The 17,521-nt window shown below is 40.4% G+C and overlaps 1 protein-coding gene across 4 annotated transcripts in view; it reads right to left on the minus strand.

Annotated features, from left to right (window-relative positions):
- LOC126395454 (mediator of RNA polymerase II transcription subunit 13-like) overlaps positions 1-17,521 on the minus strand; it is a 98,835-nt gene that overhangs the window by 35,598 nt on the left and 45,716 nt on the right. For all 4 annotated transcript variants that reach the window (XM_050052935.1, XM_050052934.1, XM_050052933.1 and 1 more), the window contains exon 3: positions 6,518-6,602. In XM_050052935.1, the coding sequence (XP_049908892.1) occupies positions 6,518-6,602 (85 nt within the window). The remainder of the gene's footprint in view (positions 1-6,517; positions 6,603-17,521) is intronic.

Genomic DNA, 17,521 nt, shown 5'->3' on the forward strand with positions numbered 1-17,521 from the left:
TGTCAGCTGACAATACAAACAATATTAGCCTACAGGGCAAAAGCTATGGTAGCTTTCCAAGTTTACAAATAATTGTCTGCACGGACAGTAATGTTCACAATGTGATTCTGGCAGATCTGGCGTATCTGCTGGCTACAGTAACTGTCAGATGGTGTGCAGACTCCAACTTTTCGGCACACCACAGGCGTACGCTGGCCTGCCAATGGTGCTGACCCATTCAGGCAGATTCGTTGGTCTCTAGTGACTGGTTAGGGAAAATCGAATCCCCCACAGAAATCGGTTAAAGTGTCAGACCAAAGGTATTGCTCTCACACTTTCTTTGTTTGTATTACAGCCTGCCTTCCCTGGTGTTGTGTCCTACAAGTACACATCCAAAACACTGGTTAGCAGTGGGGTAACTGTGCGACTGTGAGGTGCAGTTAAGTTTGATTCATTCAACTAACACCCCTAAAACACATGTAAACATGGTCTGATAGCCACAACATTAAACAAAAGTGCAAAATTTGGCTCCATTATGACTCAAAAGGTTAACTGATAAAATAAACGTGTTTTGCTAGGCATGTTTTCCCCACAAGTACAACATGCTGATGTCATTAACAGTGCATAAATTAGCCTAGCAGCTAGCAGACTTTTCCTGACAGTGACAAATGTGATGCTGACTCTTATGAACGGTCCATCTTGGGATGAATGCACATCGGCAAGTCCAAGTTACATATGTCTGGTATATGTACTGCCAGTGATGGACTGTTTATAGTTTAGAAACTATGATAAACTCGTCACATCTCTCATCCACATCCAGGTGTTGTCTAACTTCCTGTTCCTGCTCTTGCAGTTCTTGTACCCATACAACCTTAGTTTCGTCCAATAACTACAATCAGACTAATGGCAGAACATTACCAGCATCCTTATCAATCCTTATTGCAGATTGATGGCCCTTCCACACCAATCTTGTTTGGTCTGGACTTTTGGACTTTTCAGTTTGATCCAAACTGCAATTACAGGTGTTAAACTTCCCCTGGAACACAGTCCAGGCCAAACGGTCAAACTTTGGTCTGACAGAGAGAGAGGTGATTTCAGTCATGATCAAACTGAGCCATGGTTGCGTTAATTTCTGGCGTGAAAACATCTTTTGGCTGGTTTTCGACTTTAAGACCAATTACAGGAAGTTTTGGCAGGCTATCGTCAAGTGATAAGAGCAGTGTAGCGCCTCAGTGTGTAGTGTTTGTGCGCGGTTTTAGTGACAGAGAGAGTGATGGTGGCTGTGCTAGGAGCAGACAGGTGCTGGCTATCGGAGCAGAGGAGGGACTAGCAGTAAATTTGTCAAGTGGTAGTAAATGTACAGTGCAGGTTTTAGTTTGTCCATGAACAGCGCAACATTAAAAATGAGCCACGGTAGCACATGGAGAGAGGGGGAGATGACTCTAGTTGGAAAAACTGACAAAAACTCAGACACTTTTTTAAATTATTTTCCTAGAGGATGAGAGAAAGGGGATACGAGGGAATGGGAAAGCCCGTCTGCAAACCAATCAATGTCAAGTATAGAGAGCTGCAGCATAGATATGTCATGTATAGTCGCACAACAGCAATCTGAAGCCAAACATTACTTCATCAAATGTATACAATGTAACAAAAATGTGAGCCTTGGTTCAGAATTTAAGACTGAAAAGGCCCCGTTTCTCAATGATATCTTCCAAAATTAATTTCTGGCCATGAATGAGTAGAAACTGTTCAATTACTTCTTATGTTTAGAAGTGTCCTTGCATAGGTTAGAGCAAAAAATAAGCCACAAGACCTGCAAAACAGAATAATATTGACTTCACCTTTAGCGTATCTCCTGTTAGAATTGATTTATGACTTTAGTTATTACATATAAACTGCAGTAGGCGCTGTCTGAAGTCTGAGATGTGGAGTTTATGACAAGTGCACAGGAAAAGGAAAGGTAATCTTCTGCTAATCTCCTTTCCCCCCAAAGTGGTGTTTCACTTTTACACATAGCTTTCCAAAAGCCTTCTCTTTCATCAGATCAAAATTTGATCACATCAAACAGCTCAGTCATCGCGCTCCCTATTTGGCTATCTCACCATCTGTGCACTTCTTCACCTCATTTCAGCCTCCTTTCAGAGACAAAACTCAGCGCTCTCAGAACTTTGACTCGTCTCTGTGAGCAGGTGCCAGTGAATTCCCTGCTGGATCCTCTGACCCGGGTCAAGGAATTACAAAATGATTTTATGGACTCCTCTGCACTCAGCCAGGCTGAGCAATCCAAAGCTTTCAGCCTGCAGCTCTACCATCTTTGGTACAGTCTTATCGACCCCAAACAATTAATTTTAGAACATTAACAAAGAGACTGTAGTAAATGTGGACTGGTTACATCATGGCTGATGCCCCAACTGCGTAATAAGGTCAGTAACAGCCCCAGTACAAGCTACTTGTATGAGATCAGCGCATGCCTGTGCGTGGTCACCTAGCTGGAGCACTTACAAAGAATAAAGTGTACGGGAGTTAACAGTTCATTACATCCACAGAGCAGCTACTGTGAGTAAATGCTGATGCTAATCCTCTAAAGCCTCAAGTTACAGCTCCTTCAAATGCTGGCTCAAACAAATACTCTTGATGATGCTGAAGCCAATAAGGTACTTTCAACTTCTCTTAGGCTCTTTAAGGCTCTTAAAAGCCAGTTGTGCTCCTTCTACTGTTCGTCTTGTTGTGTATAGTATAGGGTGTATAAAGATAATGGACGTAGCCACTGTGACTTCACCAGTTGGTTTGTGGACTCCCATTTTGAAGCCTTAAGTATGGCATTTTTGGCCATTGTTATCTTGTTTGTTTGGAGCCAGAAGTGACCATTTTGGACAAGAAGGTGGAGCTGTGGCAGCACAAAGGGTGGATCTGAACGCATACGCCTCACAGATAGCCTGTTACTTAAAGCAGCCACGCACCTAGGTGTATAAATTTGGCCATTATAACATGAGCGTCTATGGGGACTGAATTGCTTTTGGAGCCAGCCTCAAGTGGCCGTTTAAAGAACTGCAGTTTTTGGCACTTCTGCGTTGGCTTCATTTTTCAGCCCTGAAGGTTGCTGCATGGTGTATACTCATCTTATCAAGGGAATATTACGTCTCAAACGTACTTTTTTGTCACAAGGGGGTGTTTTAACAAGCTGTAAATACAACACTGACATAATATCACCATTTAAGTTGAGTCGACACAAAGCAACAGTGGATCCATTTGGAGTTTCCTCTTCTATTAGCTCTATTTTGGTTTCCACCGAACCTCCTATTTTTTCTGATATCTGCCTGTTTAGCTGCTACGCTAGTGTCAATGCTTCACTAGCTAATCACTAACTTTGTTTGTAGTGTATGGTAGGTTTATTGACCCTTTGAAACCTGGAGCAACATCAGTTTTTTTGTGCTACTTTCAGACATCTTTCGCAGGTATTTAAACCTCTGAACCCTAAGGAAGTTGGCGTGATTTTTTTCAAAAACAATGTAAAAAGGCAATGAGCAACTTGGTAAGAAATGTCCTACAAATTACAATAAATAAATAAATTAAGAAAATTATTTAAGAAAAAAATAGGAAAAAAGCTCAGAAAAGAAATATTCCTGATTATTATTATCAATAATATTACATTTTAAAATTATGTTACAGATTTTTTTAAAAAAAAATTTTTGGGCACATTTTCCAGGTCATTTCCTTGTTTATTGTTAGCTTTCTTTTCTTTTCTTTTTTAATTAATTTTTTTTTTCCAAATTTCTTTCTAATTTTTTGAGTCATTTCTTCTTTGATTGCCCATTGCCTTCCTCCCATGCTTTTAGAAGAAATCAAGCCAGCTTGCTCAGGCTTCAAAGGGTTGAAGCTGAATGTTCCCAAAGAAAACAGCTGCATGCATTTGGACATGGAGCTGATGAGAGCAGTGACACTGAACCAAAACAGTAAAGTTGCAGGCCTCTGACACTGACATAATCTGCAGAGCGTGGAGGGAACTGCACAGTTGGGTGATAATACTCTGCCAGTTTGCCACTATGAGCAACTCCTGTCACATTACACGTCATCTGACCCCATATAAAAATACAAATAAGAACAGCTTCGAAGGGAAATGTGTTGTGTGCTTGATTGACAGGTGACTCGAGTTATTACACTTAATTGAGCTGTTGATTTTCTGGCTACAGTAACTGTCAGAAATCTTCTCTCATCAAAGTTTACCCTGTAGTACGGCACTGTAAAAGTTTTAGACAGTTTGTGTAGTTTAAGGTAAATTGACAGATGTACGTATCTTTTGTTTCTGTCCCACTCCACTTTGGCAACAAGCACGATTTAATGCTTTCATATGCTAATCTCTGAGCTGAGTTAGGCATTGAGGATAATTTATGTCTATTCCAGTCTTCTACTGAAAATGTCAAAAAATAATGAACCATACAACAGAGCGCTCCTCGCCAGTCTAAATTGGTCTATGGTAATGGGAAGTCTTGTCTCTGGAGCTTCGACTGACAACGTCCTACAAAGTCTTCATAGTTAGTACACAAAGTTTTGCTCTTAGTCCTCATTGTACTTTATAATGTAGCACTTAACATTTATATTCGTGTTATTTTTCTGTGCTTGTGTTGTTGTAATATTCATAATTGCTTTACTTGCACTTGTTTGATTAAGACTCCATTAATTCAAACAAATGTTCATTCTTAACAATGAGAATAATTAAAAACAATAATAACAACGCTCAGCGACAGAGGTCAGTTTTGTCTGAACGATGTGAAAGAGAAAGTGGAAATGATCCGTCCTGTGTTGAAATAGTGAGCTATAAAAGGAGTTAGCTTCAAGGTAATAGGAAGGTTAATTCAACCTGCCCCCTATGATGATCACTGATGCTTAACTTAATAGAGAGCAAATATGTGCTGCTTCATTTAACAGATGGCTCTGACTCAGAAAGGAGAGCTTTGGGTACTTGAGCAAGTGATTCAGCGCTCAGATTATAATTTCATTAAGGTGAAGCTGCTGGAAGAAAACTGAAACTGTCTGTCAGTGTGACACTAAGTTCTTTTGTTTGGCCATTTTTGTGTTTGACTCAAAAGGTCGTTTAAGACACAGACAGAAGTTACATTCAGAGCGCTAATTAAAATTACTGATATGCTTCATGTTGTTAAGATTTATATTTATTTTACTGTGAATTAAAAAGGCTAAGCGATATAGATAAAATTAAATATCACAGTATTTTTGACCAAATACCTCAATATTAATATTGCGATGATCTTATCTCATCTACAATTGGAGAAAATCTGTTGTTTTATTAAAGGATCAACGACACGCTTTTTTGCCACCTGGCAACCATTTTTGGCAAATATGGAAGCTGAAAATTTTTAATGAAACATGTAATATTCCCCTTCTTATCTCACACAAGGCTTTTTTTGTACTTTTTTTTATTTTATTTTCTCTCGCTCTCTTTCCAATTTTTCTTTATTCTTTTTTCCTTTTTTATTTATTTCTTTTTCTATATTTATGTATATATATATATATATATTTTTTTTTTTTTAACATTTTTTTTTAATTATTTTTTTTTTGTTTTTGTTTTTGTCTTTTATTTCCTCTCGCTGGTCTGGCTTTCCTTGTTTGTTTCTGGGTTGGTGGGTGGGTGGGGTTGATTTTTGCCCTTGTTGGTTTTACGTTGGTTTGTTGATGCTTTGTGCATTATATTGAATAATCAATAAAAATACCTTGTTTAAAAAAAAATAATAATCAAGAACTGTTTTGTAAGTTCAGAAAATTACACTCAAAAGCAACACTTATAACACATGACATCTAAAATCTAAGACAATATCAAGTCACATTATTTATGCAATATCAATATATTGCCCAGCTTTACTATACAAAGTAAAAAAAATCATATAAATAATAGTTTTAGCTTCTAAATCCTTTACTTAACCTCCCTTATTTAGCATTTATAATCTGTGTAAACACTACAGCAGCCCTACATAAAATAATTTATTCCTCCCTAATATGCAGCTCTATGCAGATATATGACATTTTTTAAGTGGTAAAATGTGTCAGGTGTTATAATATTAAAGTACAGTATCTGTTACAACTATAACTATAAGGCATGTTTTATATTATTGTTTTACTATAAAGTCATTTGATATCTGTTTATACACTGGCTTCCAATTATGGGTGCCCTCAGGGGGAGTTATAGTTGTTGACAGCTAAATTAATAAACACTTATATCTGCTTGCACTGTAACTGCATTTTAGTGTGTTATAAACCATTTATTTTGTGTATATATGAGGTTTGTAAAATGCTAAAGTAAAGTGTAAAGTGACAACAATGTGTAAATGTACAACAAAAAAATTAAATAAGTTAATTTTGTTTAAATTTAAAGTCACTTTTTGTGAAGCACGCTTAACACTGCAAGTTATATACTTTATGCTATGTAACTGTGTGTGTTATGTAAAATGTTTCATGTTGTTCATCACTCGGCAGCTCTCACTGTGCAGCTAATTAAGTGCCTCTTGATAACGACGATGGTTTTTACCTTTCCAGCAAGTTGTGTATGGCCTTGAACAGGAGGGTCCTGCACTCGTAGGACAGCCCGCACTCCCAGAGCCCCTCCTCAGCCACTGGAAGAAAAGGAGAAAGCAATCATAAAATTATAAACCTCCCTATTTTATTATCTCGATAATAAAAAATAAAAATAAAAAAAGAAGTAATGGTATTTTCTGTGAAGGCGAAACATCTGCACGCACCAGCTTGAGGATAATAAACAACACATGATTCAGCGTTTAACTGCGTGTGTTTATGGCCCGCTCTGTCAAAACATGCTGCATGTGCTGATGAGAAAACCTGCACATCATATCAGAAATTACACTGAAGATGAAGTTGTGCATACACATCCATGTGTGTGTGGGTGTATGTGTGTGAGTGCAGAGGGTGCTTGGCTTTACAGCTGTCAGGTTGGTTGCAGCGACAGCCCAGTCAAACCCCATGCAGTTGTCAACAGCAGTTAGCCGGAGAGTGAAAGTGTGGCTGTATCTGCGCAGGCTGACACACATGCTTGCGTGCTCAGGTTTGTACATGCACACAGAGTTTTATCTCAACCTCATTTTTTTTTCAGTGAAATTTGAGACAAAGCGTGGTCACATCAGCCGCACTTTGCCTCACATGTGTCAAATGTGTTGTGAACAATTGAGCGCCCTCCTGATTTCTTTAACCCCCCGACCCCTTGACACCAACCCCCCATTACCCTGCTCCCAAAAAGAATACACCAGCATACACACACACACACACGCACAGCGGCCAGTTAACAGTGTTTCTCTTTGTTCCTTGCAATATACCTGCAGGGCTCCTGGAAGAACTGGAGGATTGTGGGTGGGTGTTGTGTTTGCTTATAGGGTGGTGGCAAACAAACCAAGCATCACAGAAATACACAAGAAAAAAAGGAATGAGAGACAGAGGCAGATCGCCTGGGGGATGGGTGGCATACACCCCAGTGGAGGTTTTCTCTTTCCTCTTTTTTTTTTTTTTGCATGTATTCCTTTTTCCTTTTCTGTTGCTTTGTTGATATTTCGCTCCTGTTTTTTTCTTCTTCTTCTTCTTCTTCTTCTTCATACCAGAGTGAATGAAATTTCCTTACTCGCCAGAATTACCCTGTAACCATGGAAACGCTGGCGGTGAGAACATGGCGCCCTGGCATTCAATTTCAACACTGGTCCCTCCCGCCCCTCACCCTCCTCCTTCTCCTCCTTCCTCTGTTCTATTGCTTCCAACACCCCTCCACCCCCACACCTTCCCCCTCCCCACCCACCCACCCCTCATTTACTCCTGCTTCAGGGCTCAGACAGGAAGCTCGCTCTAGCCAGCTCCTCTACAGAGGAGAAAGATAGAGCGAGCACCACGAGCAGAATGCCAAGTCTCCAGCAAATACAGCTCATTAGCTCTCACTGTCTCTATATCTCCCTCTCGCTCCCTCTCTTCAAAATCCCCCACCCCAACTTTTTTCTTCTTCCCCCACTCTGCCAATCCTCCACAACCCATCTTCATTTACTCATGTCATGACTGGCTCCACAGCGGGCTCTTGACCCCTGTAACTCCAAAATTGTCACTGACTCCTCAAACCTTGCATCCTCCCACCCAAAAGTTCACGTAACCAAACCACAAACCCCAGTGATTTAGCCAAACTTTTCCAGCTCCTAACAGAGCAGGTACCATGTGTTTCACAAATCCCAACAGCGGCGGCAGCACATACTTAGATGCCTGAGAAAACATGCAATCCGCATTAGATGCTCCTGTTTATATTGTAGCTGTCAGAGAGCCAGCTCACTGCACCATATCAACACAAGGTGTGACAAATCACTCTTGCAAGCAAACAAGGTCAGGCATCCACAGCAGCATGCATACACAACCCCACACCAACATTAAACACAGAAAATGGGGTGTGAAATAAAACAATAATCTGATACATTAAAGAGTGATATTCTGTAGGGATGTGTTAAGCACAAACACCACCAAACTGTCATTTCACCAACAGTCGGTCTGTATACACCGTGTTTTTGAGTTTTTTACTGCCTGTTAATCAGAGGAGGAACACAGATGGCCCAGGGGAAAAGCGCACTGTAGACACTAAATGCACAGCTAAGTGCAATAGGGCTTTAAAGCATCATGATCCATCATCCGTCACAGCCCGAGCTACAGGGAACGGCATCATGCCTGAGAGATCTTAAAGGAACTGGATGTAATCAGCCTCAATTAGATTAAACTGAAAGCTCATCATTTTTGGTTTTGACTGATTTTAACTGATAAAAAGCCAGATATTTTTTAAAAGAAGCACAGGCATATAAAAAAAAAAAAGATTTTCACTCAGATTTTAAGCCAGAAGTCATGTTTGTTTGCAAGGATGGAAAGTGAAGAAAAAAATGGGAGGAAACACAAATGGAGTAACTGATCATGCACCAGACTCCTAATAAGCAGGTAAAAATATATATTTTATGAACAATGATTAGCAGATAAGCAGCAGCCTGTTTTGCTTTATATAATCCAATTTTCACCTTTTTTTTTATTATTAATTTCTTACTGATTTCAATTAATCTTTGAAATTATGAGTCCTTATCAAACTGTAAAATGTGCACCAATGTTTGTATTGTGGAATGATACCAAAATAAAATGCCACAGATGTGTTTGAGGCTGATGTGGCAGGTAAATTAAAAAAAATTTATGGTAGTTTATTCCAAACGGTCCAAAACAGTGTGTGTGCAGTGCAGTGTGTGTACGGCTGTAGAGGTGTACAGTGAAATCTTATTCCGCGGTATAAAAATTGACGGTTATCATACTGTGTACATTTGCTTATCTACAGTATCGGAAATAAAAATACAACTGGACGAAGAATCTCACACGCACGCCGGCATCTTCTTTCCTCCTTTACCGCCTGACAGACTTTCTTTTTTTTTTTTTTTTTGCATATATTTGTTTTTATTTACAGATGCTCAAATTACAGTGCAGAAGCAGTTCTGAAAATGCATCAGGTTAAAAATAAGTGAAAGGGGCAAAGATATTTATCCAAAAACATAGGAAAAGGGGCAAAAAACAAAAACAAAAATCAAACCAAACCAAAGCCAAAAATGAAAAGACACAAAATCTAAATTACATATAAGGATACTATTCCTTAAATATATACAGAGAGGTTGTACTAAAACTAACCCTTAGGACATTTTGGCGTACAAATGTACATTACTAAACTCACAAATGGATCAGAAATGATCAAAGTTGGAAAAGAAAGTTGTTCAGCATCAAACCCACCTCCGTATGGTCCTCCATTTTTTGGTCATTTATATGATTTTGACAGACTATATAATTAAATTAACATAAAAGTTTAAGTCAAGGTTGCTTCAGGAAGAGTCTCATCCCTGTGTTGCATCCAAAGTAGGCAGAATGTTAATAAAGGGACCCCAAATTTTCTGAAAGGTTGAAGGTTTTTTTCTTGCATTATGTAATATTTTTCAGGTGTGCAGTAAGAGGTTAGCTCATTAATCCATGTCTTGGGGACAGTGCATCTTCTGATTGCCTGTCAGACTTTTTAAACATACTTTCATTTTTAAACAGATTTCCAGTTTCAGTTATAATAAACCAAAAAATCACTGTAACTGATAATAATTGTGTAATCGTATACCGTGATATTATCTGAGAATGTTATCATGCCATGAAAATATCATACTGTTGCAACACTAGTGCAGCGTGTGTGAATTTTTGCCACACATTCATGAACATAGCAGTGAGAGCAACATCAGGCACCAAAATTGTCAGAACCGTTATGAATGTGTGCGTGTGTGTTCATCTTAATGCATGCAGTATGTGTGTGAGAACTGGTTCCCGAAGTGCCTTAGTGCACATGCGAGCTCTGGGCCTGACTTCACACGTGTGAGTGCTGTATGTGTGTGTACAGTGAGGTAACGTCCTCACAAATGCATGTTTATTTCTCACAACCTTCCTCCCCCCATCCCCGTGCCTCGATGCTCTTAACTGCCGCGCCGCCCCAAACACAAACAAGCATTGATGGAACTGGGTCGCCACTACCACTCTCTATATTTCCACCTCTCTTTCTCTCTATCTAACCATATCTTTCCATCTCTCTCTGTTTTGTCCTTCTCTTTTTTCCCAGCATGTTCGACCCTCCCTGTCTCACGTTCAGCTCCTCTCCTCACTCTTTCGTGTCCCCTGACTGTGTTGGTGTCACACCACTAGAGGGAGTGACCACTCACCACTACAATACCGTGCTAACAAACACAAAAGATGGTATTGATCTGCGGGGGGGCGAAGGCGGGAGTTAAGGTGTGACAACACTCTGTCTCGAACACGATGACCCCTCTCCACACATTTCCTTCCTCCTCTCTCTCTCCCCTCATTCATTCATTTGTCTTGGATCAATAGCAGCAGCAGTATTGGCGTCCAGTGGTGTCTCTGCAGTGTGCAGACTATGAGCTCTCACTGGGAAATGTGTGTGTGTATGTGTGTAACACTGTGTGTATGTGTGTGTGATTTCAGACAAAACCCCACTGCCACTTTACTAATTAGCTGCCCTGCTGCATGTTTGAGCAGAGGTTGGTCTCTGTTTGCTGTGTGAGTGTGTATGCATGTGTGTGTGTGTGTGTGTGTGTGTGTGTGTGTGTGGTGCATGTGGAGCTTGTGCATAGCAACAAATCTTAGTATGCTTTTGTATTTTTACTCATAAAAGAGAAAGAGAGAGATTACAAGGCTGCAGAGATGGCCGGAGGGAAACAGAAAGACACACAAGGAAAGACGGATAAGGAGTGAGCTACTAAAATAAATAAATCTGATAATCGATTAAGTGGTTTAAGTAATGTTTTAGGAGGAAAAACTAAAAAAAATCTCTGATTCAAGCTTTTTAAATGTGAATATTTTCTGGTTTCCTTCCTCCTCTATGACAGTACACTGAATATTTTGGAGTTATGGACAAAACAAGACGTCATCTCGGCTTTGGGAAACACTGATCAACATTTTTCACCTTTTTCTAACATTTTATAGACCAAAACACGAATCAATAAATTTAAAAAATAATCAACTGATTAATCAACAATGAAAATAATCATTAGTTGCAGCCCTAGATAAGGATGATGATATGATATGATGTGAAGTCTGTGGACGTGGGTGTTAAGGATGAAATCAAAACTGTGATAATTATCAGAACATTATCTCAATGCCATATCTTCAAATATAACTAAAAGTATTAAAATCACCAGGTAAAAATGAATTCATATTTCTTCCTGTGAGTTGGCTGCACTTTCAGGGTTTTACCAAATCACAAATCCTACGAGCAGGAGCACGTGTGAACCCTCAGCATATACGAGTGGGTTTATAATGTAACGCAAACGCTGTGAGAGATATCGGACACACGTCTGTAAATGTGTGAGCTTCCTGTAAAGCTCACACCACATTTTTTATGACACTATCTGACATGAGTGGGCTGTAAGTGGTTTGTCAACACCTTGAGGTGCTGGATGAAGTTTAAATCTGCGGCCAAAGAAAATTAAAAGGCCATAAAAGCTGACTGTTACAGAAACAGAGAGCGGGCCTGTTAGCTTTTGATCAGCACAAAGAAAAGCAACTGTAAAGTCATCAATATTGATTCACAAGTCGATCAAACTCTGCAGGTTTTTAATTTTTGCATCTTTTGACTCAGTTGCATTCTCCACATAAGAAGGTAAACTCCCACCGAGGGAAGGTATTTGTGTGTGATATGAGCAAAACAGACCAATTACCTGCGCAACGCTCACATGGACATCAGAATAACAAAAACTAAAGTGCATAAGGAGGCCCAAGAAGCCCAGAGGGGATTACTTATAGCAGTCCACTGTCTTTGTGCTGGCTGTTAATATGGCAATAATATGCTGTATTACCCTGGCACTGAGCCACAGTTAATGCAGCTCGGCCAGCTGAGCTACACAGCTCTCAACACAAAACAGAAAATGGATATACTCTAAATTCATTCATGTAGAGACGGGGAACAAAAACACATTGACAGCACAGCCCGTTTTCCACTGCAGGAAGCTTGGCTAGGAACCAGGATGTTAGGAGAACCTTTATTATTCAGGAACTTTACCTCCATTTCCACTTGACAAAATCTGCTTCCAATTTGGGTTCTTTGGCCGTCGTTCTTGTTTGAAATGTGGCAGGCAAACATGAGAGTGTTGAATCTCTGAAGCTCCTGCAGATCGCTTGCTTTAAAGTTCATCAGATCCTGAATCCTTTGGTGGAAAGGGACTTATTTTAACCCAGAAATACGGTGTGAAGGATCTTGCAAGAGTTCCTTTCATTCACAATTTTGACATCATCATATCTGTCTATATTCCCATCTTCAGGGGCCTGTTACATCATTAAAATGCTTCATGTCTACGGAGTCTAATCATCAATCGTTGTCCTTTGTTGTGGACACATGAATTTACAGCAGTGTCTCTGCCTACATTCGACCAATAGACTGAAACACTTGAAGATACATCAACGATCACCTCTGAAGTCATGCTGGCACAAGTATGAGTACAGGGGAGAGCTGACCTGAGCTCCATACAGCCGACTGGTTACATCATCCCACATACCAAAAAATAAAAACATTTTTCTGCTGATGAAATCCAAACTGTAACACTGTTTATTATCCTCTGGGGCAAAGCAAGGCCCCATTACGCCATAATTGCTACCATAACTGAATATGAATGCTTTAACATCTGTGTTGAAAAATATGTTTGTCATCAGACGTACATTTCCTTGGAACTTACTACAGTCTCCGTCCATTAGACAAACTAATTATTGAGCGACTAGAAGATCAAAGTAGCTTTTACTCAAAGCTCTGCCGTTTGTTCAACTTTGGCAATTTCTCTTTAGCATCAATTTAAGACACTTTAAGTGCTTTATATAAACAGCAGTGAGTTTTGAGCTCAGGAGCTAGCTCTTCAGCAGCTGTTGATTAACCTGTGAACTATTATGTTCCATTTCTATAGCTTCTTTTACACAGTTCCCAGTAAATTACCGAGACAACCTTCTAGGCACTGCTAGTGATTCTCACGACTCACAAGTGCACTACATTCAGGAGCACTGCTGTCTCGCGCCTTTTTACACATGCCATGGTAATAGGTGGGGCAAGGGACAGTTCACTAGATGGCAGTAATGCAACAGTTTGGATGCCAACCGCCGTTAGACTCAACAGAAAAAGAGGAAGACAGGGCAAGGCCGGATGTACATGTACACAGTGGAAGATGATTTTCCAGGAACATGGCATGCAAGGAAATTTTTTGTCCAGTGCCAATGCAAACAAAACTTGTTTTGCTTATTAGCTATCAAACCACATGCAAAAGCACTGGTGTTAACACTGCCTACACAAGTCAAGAATTCAAATACGGCATCAGCTAATTCTTTTATCAGACGGCTGTAACCCTTTACGTTAGGGATGCTCAACTTGCCTTGCCCGGGGACCACTTTGGTAAATGATAAGAGGCCAATTAATAAGCAAACGTTAGGGGTTAATCATCTGCATATATAGAAGAATAAGTTGCCTGTTTTCACGCTTTCAACATTTGCTGTCCTCGCTCATCTTTTCCAAGAGGCAAATCTAGTCGCAGTAGCCCCACACAGGTCAGGAGCACACAGGGGTTTTCTAGTATCAGAGGGCAGAGAGTCTGGGGTATCCTTCCTGTTTTTATCAACAAACTATTCTGAAGCTTTTTAAAAATTCAATCTGATGAATAACTTCATCTCAACAGGCCACCTGGAACCCAATCATGGGTCAGACTAGGCCCGAAGGCTATAAGTTGAATATCACTGCTTTGCGCTGCTCCCATTCACACTTGACCTCATGCAGGAAATGATCCAGAACATTTCAGGAACACACTGCATGAAAGGGGTTTGTGTTTAGTGGTTGAGGGCTTTAAATCTACAGGCCTGGGTTTTATGTTATTGCTCCTGTGTTTGTCTGTTTTCAGTCACATGAGCATGGAGCTGGCTGATGTGGGAGATTATGAACAAACAAGTTACAGGATCAGGCGAGGTCAATTAAACATCCAGTGGCATCTGACACCAGTGGCATAAGGACATGGCATCTGACTGTGCCTCTTATCTAATGGTATGTAAATACAGTTTATTTGTACAACCCTGTACCATTGGCCATACTGTTCAAATTGTACATACTGATCTGTATGCTTAGCCATGTCCATGCAGAGTCTCCACTGCCTGACTGTATACTACACAAACACGGTTAAATATGTTCTCAAGAAAGAATGAATTTCATACGCTTGTACATAATGCATGAAATGTTAAAGGCTCTGAGATGAAAGGTCACGACGGGACATTTTTTCCTTTCTCACTCTCTCACCTTATTTCTATCAGCTCCTCAGATCATTAAACAGCAAACAGTCCTGTACATGTGACTGTCACCCACACATTCCCATGCTGCAGTGACACCGATCCCTAAACTTTTCAGAGACACCTGTCCGCTCAACACAACAGAGCACATCCACCACCACTCTGCACAACCCAGAGGGCAGTAAACAGGAAACTCTGCCTGCTTTTGAATTACACATTTTAGCCCGAACACAAGTTAGATTTACAACTTCTGGTTAAAATTCTGAATGCTGGCAGCCTTCTTATCAAATCTGGTTAGTTCCCCTTCAGCTGCAACTTGTACCAGCTTTCTTATCGAGTCATCTCACCGGATGATGGCGTAGTTTAATAATGATGGGATTTTGCATCAAATTTTACAAAATAACTTGACTTGACATGTACCGAAAATTATGTTAAGAGGAAAAAAGGTGAGGGACTACAAAGAGGAACTCATACATAAGCACACTTCATATTATTTACATTCTTAAGTACATAATACGCAGTAGCAAAAAAGCTGAATGCACACATGGCAGGCACTGAGACCCAGAAAGCCCAGAAAGATGGACAGAACAAGGGGCAGCAGTGACAGCGAGGAGGAGGAGGAGGAGGAGGAGGAGGAGGAGGCAGCGAGCGAGCGAAGAGATGAGGGGAAAATCTGGAATCAATTAGGTGACTGAGCTGGAGTTGCTTGCATAGCTGTGGGAGTGAGTCAGGCTGAGAGGCAAGAGAAGGGACCAGGGTGTGAGTGTTGTGCCATGGGTGCACGTATTCATATAAACACAAGCACACAAAAACAACAGCAAACGCCTGCTGATAGAGCATTTGGTGACATATCTAATTTTCCGTCTGAGTATTCGCTGAATAGAAACGTGTTTGGTCGTCTCTTTCACCCCCGTTACAGCACCGCTTGGACTGGAGGAATCAAGTTGCAGCCAGAAAAGCCCCACCTCTCCTGAGCTGAGGTCAAAGTGGAGGGTAAGAACGGGTGGCTGGCACCCACCCAGGCCATGTCAACACAGCAGCTCTCAATATTCCCTTACACAACTTCCCCTCGTTACTTCTTCGCACACCAAATTCACCTTGTTTTATATCGCTGGCTCGGACGATGGGGGGATTTGACTTGAACGTTAGACAAAAAAAAAAAAAAAAAACTAAGAGCACAAACAGGAACGCTGTGAGCACATGCTGTAGGAGGCTTACATCTCACTGTGCGCCAAGCTGAGGTCTGCAGAACAAATCTGAATTTGCAGACGTAACAATATGTACAGAGTACATCATGTCACAACTTTAAGTTACGCAGATTGTGGTTTATTCACAAGGGTTCTGCTATTATTGCTACACAGCATGTCACACTGCTGCCAGCAATGACCTGGTGTGAATACGAGGAGCCTAAAGCATCTCTTACTGCTGGCATGCACAAGGCATACTAATGAGTAGAGGACATAGAGTCTAAGTGTTACTGTACGTGTGTCTGCTTGTGTAAAATAGCAAGATTAACCGGAGATGGAAAATAAGATATACACAGAGAGACAGAGAGATAAAGGTATAAAGTGACTAGGTGTAATTCTCTGAGGAGGCAGCCTCTCCTTGTGCAAACAGGGATCTGTTTCACAGACAAAGCTGCACATTTTAGACACTCAAAAGGGGGAGGCAATCATCAGGGGCATGCAGGAAATAAAGAGGGAAATAAATAATTGAAAACAACAAAGAAGAATCACTAAATGCACCATGTTAACACTAGAAAACACCAGCTGCTTACAGCTCAAATTTCACTCCCAGAGCCAACGAGACAGGCAGAATGTATCACTGTACTGTAGGCATATGTTTAAATTTAATTTCTTCTTTCTTCTTCTGTAAATGTTTCCAGGTTTGTCAGCTCTTTGTTTATAATTAATTTGGTAAACAGACATGACACTTAAGCTCCTTCATTTATTTAGCAGCTCACCAGTCAGTCCAGCACTGATTTGGAGTGATACTGTGTGTGATTCATTAGTAAGAGCATGTTGACAGTGTAATTTATAATTTACAGGGTATTTACTGTATTAATGCAGAGTCAATGGTGTAATTAGAGTGATTGGGGAGGATACAAGTGGGGCTATAATACCAACACCAAAAGCAAAATGAGATTAGTCTCTAATATAACCTGCTATAAAAACGCACGTGTGTGAATTCAGAGGTTTGGGCTGCATGGTGTTGTCGAGGAAAGATACAGAGGAAGGATACAAAGGGATAGTTGGTGTGAAAAAGAGGCAAAAACAGAAATAGAAACAAAGTACAACAAAAATAGAACAAAGAAGGAAGAAACGAGGTCTGCACGACACAGAAAGATGGCTGAAAAGTCATGACAGAAAGAGGTATGGAAATAAAAATCTGCTCTGTACGATGCTGACAGTGAGGAAGGAGTGTGTTGGTGTGTGTTGCGTGCTGGCATCTCGCCAACCCTGACACTCAAAAAAGAGACAACTGTGCAGAGAAAGGTCGGCAGAATTATCCCACAATCTTACGTAATTTGAGTCACTTAGCTCATTCAACCCAGAACACACACACACACACACATACACACAAATCTTCTGATGTTTGGGATGGTGTGGACGGATGGATGCTAAGTGCCAAGTGTTTTCCCATAAGTCGCTGGGAAATAAATAAATGAATGGAATGTGGT

This window comes from Epinephelus moara, chromosome 9, assembly GCF_006386435.1.
Source record: "Epinephelus moara isolate mb chromosome 9, YSFRI_EMoa_1.0, whole genome shotgun sequence".
NCBI classification, from domain to species: Eukaryota; Metazoa; Chordata; class Actinopteri; order Perciformes; family Serranidae; genus Epinephelus; species Epinephelus moara.